At 49.5% G+C, this 9,868-nt stretch overlaps 1 protein-coding gene across 3 annotated transcripts in view; it reads right to left on the reverse strand.

The window, feature by feature from the left end:
* The window catches only part of LOC309589289 (uncharacterized protein), a 31,142-nt gene extending 21,823 nt beyond the window's left edge, over positions 1-9,319 (reverse strand). Inside the window, exon 1 of one of the 3 annotated variants that reach the window (XM_082309273.1) lies at positions 9,135-9,319. In XM_082309273.1, the coding sequence (XP_082165399.1) occupies positions 9,135-9,183 (49 nt within the window). In that variant the 5' untranslated portion in view covers positions 9,184-9,319. Of the gene's footprint in view, positions 1-8,875; positions 8,992-9,134 lie in introns of those variants that run through there. The other 2 variants (XM_082309274.1, XM_082309275.1) reach the window with 2 other exon arrangements.
* Positions 9,320-9,868: the final 549 nt, after the last annotated feature.

The following is a 9,868-nucleotide window of genomic DNA, read 5'->3' on the forward strand; positions in this document are numbered from 1 at the left end:
ACACTTTTCAGGATATCTTACTTCCTACTTCATTTCCTTTCATTCCCCTCTCTTTCTTACTTCCTTCCTTTTCACCTGACATCAAACCAGCAGCTGCCTCACAAACTCGCTCCTGGTAACGTAACTATTCCTAGGTAAGCAGAGAAGGCTGGGACCCCTCGCTAGCGGTAGAGTGGGGAGAGCTCTACTGTGCAGCCCTCCTTCAGAGTAACCCAGAAAACTCCCCGTTTCAGAAATAACCTGTTTTCCAGCCTTCCCTCCTCCAGCTTGCTTTCCACAATGTCCACAGACAAGGGAGACTTTTACTCATTGAGGCCAAGCTAGCTATTACATGAATCATTTTCTATTTTATTTAAATTCCTTCTATTTGATCTTGAGGATTTCTTGGGATAGCACTGAAATATGCCCTTTGCTGTCCATAGGCAGCCATAGGTTTAATATTTTACACTGGATTTTCAAAAGGGCTGACAGTGATAAATTATCCCATCTGATGGGCTTTTTATGGCATTTCGGTACATAGTGCTTATAGCCCCTTATAGAAGATCTTGTTTATCATATACAGAATTGCAACTGCCTCCCTTGGGAGGATTCACAGCCGTTTCTCCACTGTAAAGAGCCACATTTGGGACAGTCAGTGCCAGACCGTCAGCAATGCAACCCAAGTACATTGCTGTGGTGGGGGACAAGAGAAAGACATTGCCCACAGAAATGCCACAGGAAAGCTCAGCAGGAGCTGTCTGTGCTGGGCTGGGTAACAACCCTTCCACTTTTGGGATGAGCATGATGGACCCTGAACTGTGGACAAGGAATAGGGAGACTGGTTTTTGCAGCTTCACGCACATCAAAACACCACCTATAAGAGCAAGCTCAGTGCCAAGCCTTGGAAGGAGGAGGTGGAGCTGAGTTGTTCTTGATTTGGAGTGAAGAGGACCTACCTGCTCAGCTACAAACACTTCTCGGCAGTGAGAGACAAAGCATTGTATCTGCATGAAAAATTCTGATGGCATCACCATCCCAGATGGCACAACAAAACCACTGAGAGTCAGGAGGAGAGGAGTTGCATTGCCGCACTTTCTTTTTAAGAACAAATCATACAGCTGTCACTCTGACCAGGAATTACCATATGCAATGGTAGTCCCTTCCCACAGACTCTGATTGCCATCACTTATTAATCACGCCATGCTTTGATTGGAGATTCTCTCACTGTCTTTCAATCTGTCCCTTTTTTTCTTGCTTAACCAGTTTCACTGTGGCCTACACAAATATTTCTTTGTCTGAAATCAGGAAGCAGCATATTAAAATAAGGTCTTGCTGCCTACAGAAGGAGATGTCATATGCTTTAATTCATATTTTTTATGGCTACAAAAGCTACAATGTGTACCAGAAAGTTTGGCTGGGGTAGAAAAAAATAAAGAAGGAGATGAAATCTCTGACCCCCTGCGTGAGGGTCCCCTCGATGCCAACAGCTCCAGTGCTGAGAAAGGTCTGTGCTGTGGACAACATGGTCCTTTGCTCTCCCCATCCTGTGGTCACTAGCCACATCGAATGGTTTCACAACAATTTCTTGTTTATCTCTTCTAGGTTGCAAACCATTGGTCTCGGCACTGGCAGGTCCTAGTACCACAGTGTTTGAACATTTCTGATTTATCCTCCCAGCCCCTTGCGATGATGCAAAACGTTATCACCCCTACTACCATAAGTTCAGACTGGATGCAAAGGATGGCAGGATTTTGCAACACACTTAGGCACCTCATTCTCATTCATTCAATGATACTTTCCCATGGTCAATGAGGTCACCTATGCTACAGCGGAGAGATCTCCCATGATTGAGGCACTGACCTGAAACTCAAGTTTTTCTTGCTGCACCTCACTGAGGGAATAGTCTCTTCTTCCTCCCTGTTAACTGGGTTATGGAAACTAAACTATAGGGCTTCCAACAAGCAGATTGTTTCTGCTACAGATCTTGAAAGAGGCATACAAAAATGCTCAGCTCTTTCAAGCACATTGCCAACAAACACCAGAATGGTGCAATTAAAGCTCATCTGTGCAATCACAAAATAAAAAAAGTGAGCCAGACCCTCAGCTGCTATAAATTAGCTCATTACCAGGGCCCCTAACAGAGTTGTGTCAGCTAATTCTGGCTGAGGAGTTGGCCTGTAAGTGCTTTGTATAACAATACCAGGGGCCCAGAGCAAAGCAGGGAAGATGGACTCCTGCCTGGTACTGGAGGGAGTATGCTGCAAGGGTATGGTTACAACACTGCGTGGAGGCTTCTGAAAGGAGGTGTGAAGAACTTCAGAGAGCTTAACGGCGGCATTAAGGTTGGTAAGATGTATTTACTTGTGCTGGAGGCCAGCCAGGTTTGACACTGCTGCTCCTGGGAAATCAGCCAAGATTGCTGTTGTTGGTTTTTGTTTCCTTTCCCCTGGATTGGTTTTCCACACCCCTTCTGGGCTGGGGGGTAAGGTACCGAAAGATGCTACTTTCAGACAGCTGGCTGGGACACTGGTATGGCAGCAGGGGGGGGAATGGAGTTGTGTGTGCACGCTTAGGAATCAGTATGGCTTCCTGCAGCATCTCTGGCAATGCATGCCTAGGCCAAACATTGTCTTAGGTTAACTTGTGCTACTTGCCTAGTAGCCCTCTCAAATGGTTATATGGCTCTATAATCACACTAGAGATAAACAGTGTTCCCTGGGTTGTAATATAACCCTGTAACTGATGGTGTAACCTTGGGCAAGTTGCTGGACTTCCCGTGTCTGAACAGTTGGGGAATAAGACTGCTTCCCATTTAATGGGGAGGTGGTAACAGTGAACTAGCTAATATCTGAAAGTAATTAGTAGGGAGTGAAAGGAATTGATGTGTCCCAGCTAAGTCTCTAGAACTTTGCTTTGCTTTGCTTCATTTCCAAATTGCTTTCTAGGATGCTTCTCTGTCGCCAGCAGCCTAGCAGAGAAACTTAAATCCTTCAAAGCTGAATACACTCCCATCAGCTGCTGTCCCAAGGCTTTGCTTTCCTTTAAGTTTTAAGTCCGAGTGTATTTTTCCTGTTACACAATAACTAGCAGCTGCCAGGGCACAGCCTAGTGCATTAATATAGAGATTTCTGACCTGAGGGAGGAGGGTGGATATCTAAACGTGAAATTGCTTTCAAGAAGTTTCTTTATCCCAAGTAAGTTGCATGCAAGAGATGCACTCCAACAACTGCCCAGGCAAAACTCCCAGTCCTGCCCAGGCCCAATTCCTGCAAAAGCTCCCACCTTTCTAGTAAACTAAGCCAAAGTCTTTATTCAAATCCCTATGCTCCAAAGCATTGAAATCCAGGTCCAATTTTTTCTTTTTTGCATCTATGCATGTGGCTCACAGCCACGATTCACTGGCAATTCCTTCAGTGCCAGCCCTGTTAAGCTCTGCTGCGTCCCTGAGAGGGCTCTTTGGCCTCTGATGCACTGACTCAAGTGTCATAGCACGTGATCTTCTGATGCATCTGTACTGGTGGTGGGAAGTGGCCAGGCTGGCAGTGAGATGAGTGCTGCTAGTGGCAGTACAGAGCTATACAATACAGCGCTGCCCTGTGCTGCTCTCCTCCCTTCTGGTCTGTGTCCACCCATCTTCTCAAAATGTTCATCCTCATTTGTAGGCTGCTTGGCATGGGAAGAGTCTCTGTTAAAGATGTGCACAATGACTGGCACAACTGGAGCCAAACCTTTGCTTGTCTCCATCTGCTGTTGTGTTACAAATGATAGCAGCATTAGAGCCATCACAACCCTCTGCTTGTCCCCAGAGCTGCTGCAAGGTTCATGTGCATAGTGAACCCATCCATGGTTGGTGGTGCTGGCAGAGTTGCAGTCTGAGTTGTACAGGGAGAGGCACAAAGTGAGCAGTCCAGAGACTGCTCCCCACTCATATCTACCACAAGACATTAAACTCCTTCTAGATTTAAATCCAGAAGACCAGAACTTTCCAACTGTAGTGTGCCACAAGAACAAAGTACCAGAAACAAAGGGCATCGCCAATGACTTGGGTTGCTGGAGTAGCAGAGATTTGGCACAGCTGCCCTGCAAAGGAAGACCAAAGTCAAACCCCATCATTCCTACCAGTCTGCTTAGCCCTGAGCACAGGAGCGAGATACACGTGTGAAGCCCCAGAAAAGGTTCTTCAGCATCCCGTAAAGGACCTGCACAGCCTGCCTAGTAACTCCTTTCTAGCTCCAGCTGTGCCAAGGATTAAATCCTCTGCCATGCAGGACAGGTTCTGTGATGGGGCTGTGGCCTCCAAGTAACAGACTGAGAGATGCTCATCAGCTTTTGAAGAATCATTAGGCAGCAGTGACCAGTGAGCTGGAGTCAAACTCATGACCTAGAAATCAAAGGCTGCCTCTCCTATTCAGTCCTTGCATTCCCTCATTTTCCTTCCTTCCTGTACAAAACGTCTCCCTTTAGTCCTCTCACTGTGACACATTCTCTAACACCCCTGGCAGTACAGCTCAGGTGGTATTTCCCTTTCACTGCGAAGAGGGGATTTTTTTTCTCTCACCAGTGATGAGGTCTTGATTTCCCAGCATTTAAGAGAAAAGGGGTCACTTCCTTTCTGAAACAATAGGCATTTTTTGCTGCTTACTCTTCCCCCATATGTGCTGAGGGGTGGGGCTGGGTGGTGGGGCTGTGCTGGCACCTCCTTCGCAGCACTAGCCCACCAGCTGGCCCCGACCCAGAGCACACAGGAGCTGTGTTACTTTCCTAGCTGGGCAATGGCTGTCCCTTGCGTAGCCCTGTGGGCACAGGGAGTCATTGCAAGGACAGGACCCCAATACTTAGAAGAATTGGTTTACTCTTATGCTGCCAAAAAACCCCAAACAAAACAACCCAAGAAACAAACAAGCCCCACTTAAAAAAACCCAGCAACCGCTACCAGTCGACCCTCTAGGAGGGAAATCTATCTCCAAAGAGCTTTGCCGTGGACTTCCATGGGGCGAGGATCTCCCTGCTTCCTGGTGCTTTACAGGCCTGTTGAAGACCTGATGCCAGTCCTGCCAGATGGCAGATGGCAGGGGTGCTGCTTGGCACCGAGTTTCTGCAGGCAATCTGCCTTCCCAACACCTTTCAAGCAAAGCTAGTCTGTGGGCATGCTGCTGTATCTTGGGCTGCCCAATCTGAGCAAGGGCTTCTCCTAAACAATTAGGACAATCATGAGCCTAAGAATTTCTATGGGGAGCGTATGGAAAGGTCTTGTGTCTTCAGTGTACCTGTTACAACCTCTATCTACAATGGCAGAAACTTGTGAAGGCTTGAAAATCACTGTGATAGAAATACCTTTTTTACTGTAATTGTGACTGAAAAATCCACGTTTGCAGAGGAACACACTCCCATGTGGTAACTGAATATTTGCATGATAGACCCAATTCTCAAAATTTCAATTTATCCAATTGGGGAACTGAAATGTCTGTGGATTTCATGGGAGTATATATACACTTTGATTTGCTTGAAATGTTGAATGCAAAGGAATAATTACAACAAAGCTGAGATCTCGGACAGTCCTTGAACAAAAAGCACAAAGTTCTTGAATCATTTGGCTCCAAGGTGCTCTCCAGTCTCACTGTTAGTTAAGTGTGTGAAGTGCCTCCGGATGATAGTTTGGTAATATAATGTGACCAGAAATGTTACAGATTCCCCCATAGCTGCAGCTGTTAACGATAAATCCATATAAAATAGATGCTGAGAGAAAGATAACAGGGTTCAAGGACTCTGACTGAAGAGGCATTCATTGCTTTAATATGTATGTTTTAGAAGAGGAGGAGATAATTATAGCTCTTTTCAGGCATTTGAGGAGGAATGAGAGGGAGATTGATTGTTTACTGATGGATATAGTTGGGTGAAATAAAGAGGAAATGGATTTCCAAGTAGAGAGGCCACTTGACATTTTTACAGCTTGCTTCTATTCATTCCAAGTGACCTGTGAAGTTTTTGAAACAGAGCAACAGGTCTGATGGATTAGTGACCTCTGGCAGAAAGTCCCGGGGCACAGCAGGTCCCCGCAGACCACCTGGTTTACTGGAGTTACTTGTGTAGGCTGGCAGTCACCAGTTTTTAGACCAACACTTGACTTTGCACATAGCGCCAGCTGAAGAGCGTCTCCCACTCGTTATGGCATTTACCCTGCAACTTATTTCTTTGGATATAGAGCCCAGTGGGAAAACCAGGCCAAGGATAACTTTGGTGCACAAGGATCTGTGCCCAAGTTCTCCCTACTCTGCAATGTAACCGCTCCTGGGGTGGGGGGGAAGGCTCAGCTCCCACAGTCACCTATGGTGCTTATTTGTGAGACTTTGTCAGGGAGATGACAGCTCTCACTAAAGACCTGCAAATCCTTCTCCTTGGAAATTCCTGTGTGCTCCTTCAGGAGAAAGGTTCAAAACCTTAAATACAGGAAATGATGCTTTCATAAGCAGCACTGTATAACAGCAAATTTGGCATGCAGCTCACTAATGTGTCCGAGCAGAAAATGAAAACAATGGAAACAAATACACCACACCTTGGCAAAAACTGTCAAATTTGGGAGATCTTTCCTTGCCCATCTGATTTGCAGGCTGCCTCATATTGCAAAGGAGTATTCAGCCAGAAAGGAACTAGGAGATAGGAGGCCCTTTGCAAGGATGGAACTTGCCCCCCAGGGATGACAGGTATGTAGTAATTCAGGTTTTATTGCCTATAATAAGCTTGGATAAACAACTGTTCAATAGCCCCACAGACCAAAGCCATTAAGACCCCAGTGCTTCAACTGAAGCTAAAGGAACTCATGAATCGTATCAGAAAGGTCACTGTTAACCCATTCTTCATGTGCAGTCATTGCTGTCCCTAGGCAAAACCCCAGAGAGCTTCTGTTCAAATGAGGTAGCAGTGGGCAGGTGTAACCATACTCTTTGGTATGTCTGAAATCTTTTATGGTTCCAATGAGAGTGCTGACAATTTTTGGGTTTGTTGCTCTTTCTGGGGCCACACAAGGACCGTGGTGAGATGACAAGGAGGAGGTGGTGGTGATGCAGGGCTCTGTAGCTGCAGTAAACTGAACTTGCTGATACAAGAGGTTCTGCCACCCTGATACTTCTGCTCTAACAGCTCCCCCTAAGGAGGGGGGAAAGGTTCAACCTATACCCCTGTTATTGAGCTGCACTCAAAAAAAAAAAAAAAAAAGTTTTGTTCAGTTTATATTCTCTATCTTAAGCTGCATTTGGAGATGCAACTTTGAAGTCCCTGCCGCAAAGCTTGCAAGAAACAGCATATTCTCAGCTCTTTCTGAGTAGACATGGGGTCCAAACCAGGACACAAATAATATTTGGTGCCTCTTCCCAGACGAGGTGATTAGGGAGCACTGTCCTTGTTTCTTATTTGGAGAAATTCTAGCTGAATCTCTTTTTTTGATTCTCAGTGCTCTGTGTGATGAGTCTGTTCCCCCACCAAAGCTTCCACCTACTCCTACAATAATACTGCTGTGTCTGGGTGATGAGGGACACTTCCATGTGGAAGAGCAAGCTTCCTTTCCCCTCCTAACCCTGCCGTCAGGCTTGCACTATATAGCTTGGGGGGAACAAGTTCATGGTCTAATTACATCCAGGGGGAAAAAAAAAAAAGAGCAGTTTCCACCATCCTGTAAAATGGCATCTCTTCAAACACTCTCCACATCTTGTGGTGATGCAGGAGTGCTGTTGCAGCAGCACTGCTCTAGAGCCCTTTGTATTGTCGGTTAAAAATGCAGTCTCCAGACCAAAGCCAGGCAGAGCAATGAGCTTCAGCAGCCCTTGCTAGCACAGTGCCCAGCAGTTACCGGCTCGGGCACCTCAGAGAGGCTCCAGCTCACACCGAGCTCTGAGTAGTTGCCCCGAGCAGGAGCGCTGGGAAGCGCAATCCCAGCAGCGAGTGCCTGAGCAGATGCCCACGAACGTGGCAGCTCTGGTGACTCTGCAGGAGCTCCTGCACTGCAGCAGTCCAAGGAGGCGGGAGTTCAGCATACAGGTGGGAAGTCAGGACCCCAGGAGGCATAACCACTCCAACGCTGTGTTTTGCAACATCTTTACCATCCTGCTGTTGCACAGTGCAATGCACTTAAACTCTGGCAAACCCTGTTTGTAGCCACCTCCATGCCAAGCAAACCAACCCAGTGCAGTGATGTTAATGGAGACAGAAACTGCAGATCTCTCTTTACAGCTGGTACAAGCCAAGCTGAACGGTAAGCAGGGATGCTAAGGGGGTTCTGCTACCTGGGGCTTGTGATCTCAAAGCCTGCAGCACTGGCTAAGGAATAAAACACACCAGACCCATTGTGCCTGAAAAAGGCAGTCTGAGACCGCATCATTTGTTTTGACAACAGACTTACAAAGTTACAAGTGATCTGCTGCAGGTCCGTAGTTGCCGTTCCTGCCTGGGTCACCTCATCTGCACAGAGCAGGAGGCAGCAAATAAAACCTCTCAAACTCGGGATAATCCCTGTTGGATGGGGACGTAGCAGCCTGGGAAGCGATCCGATCTCCACTGCCAGCGCAGCGGCGGGCTGAGGGCAGCCCCGATCCGCCTCACGTCGGTGCAAAACCCCAGCCGTACCGGCGGGACGGGTGCGCCCGGCCGCCCAGGTGCCCGTCCCCGGTGCTCGCCCTTACTGCTCCCCTCCGAAGCAGTTCGCCCTCCTTCCCGCACAGACCGCTCCGACTCACAGCGCTCCCGCTTCTCTCCCAAGCCATTCCACCCTTACAGATGCAAAATAAGCCCGTTTTCAGAGGAAAACAAATCGGTTCCTAAAGCGCGATCCTTCCCCCCGGCAGCCCCGGGGCAGGAGCTGACCGGCCGGAGGCTGAAGCGAGGAGGGGGCTTATCGCAGCCTTACCTGCGTGGGGGCAGAGGCAGCCGGAGAGCAGGGAGCGCAGCATGGGGCCGGGGCCGGGGCCGGGGCGGCAGCGGGGCGGTGCGGGCAGCCCGTCCGGCGGGGCCCGGGAGCGGGGCGGGCCGGGCTGGGCTTGCCCTAAGTACGCGGCCGCCGAGGGGAAGGAAGGGGGTGGCGGAGGAGCGGGTTCGGGGAGGTGTGCCGGCAGCCGCCGGCTGGCCCCGGGCGGGCCGGGGCAGCCCCGGGGGGCGGCGGGACTCACCTCTCCTCCAGGGCGCGCCCAGGGTGAAGCTGCGGTGCCAGCTGAACATCCCGGCAGCGGCCGCCCTCAGGGGCGGGCGGGGGACGGGGACGGGGGTGCCATCGCCGCCGGCCCTCCCCGGGCTGATGCGCGTCCCCGGTGGGCGAGCGGGGCCCGGGCTAGGGCATGGCGGGGCGGCGGGCAGCAGGCAGGGCTGCCGGCGCGGAGGCTGCGGGGCGGCGAGCGGGCGCCCGGCCAGCAGTGACTTATAAAGGGAGCAGCCCAGAGGAATGCATCTCCTTTGGCTGATAAGCCGAGATGACTGGAGGGGTTTGAACTACCTTTGCAACCCCCAGAGGAGAGAGGAGGAGAAAGGAAAAACAGGGTCGGGAGAGAAGAAAAAGAAAAATATTTCGGCACTTGCATAATGTCAATAAACAACCCCCCTCTCAAGTGGCAGGGAAGGAAAGGCTGGAATGTTTTGGGTGGGGAGGAGAGAGAGTAGAGTGGGTTTCGTGGGCTTTTTTCTTTTCAGTTTTTTTCTTTCTCTATTTAAATCGCATGTTATGTGTTCGTAATGTAAAACTGCCTCGGTTGTAGCTGGGGCTGCAGGCTATGGGTAAGAGGGGTGAGGGGGAAGCGGCAGGACTGTCCCGAATGCGAGCTCCCATGGGCAGGTTTGTGGTGCCACCCCACTGGAGTGAACTTTAAACACGCAGGCCAGGCGCGAAGAGCTCTGGCATGCCCTGGGCATG

This window comes from Platalea leucorodia, assembly GCF_965183815.1.
Source record: "Platalea leucorodia genome assembly, chromosome: 4".
Taxonomy (NCBI): Eukaryota; Metazoa; Chordata; class Aves; order Pelecaniformes; family Threskiornithidae; genus Platalea; species Platalea leucorodia.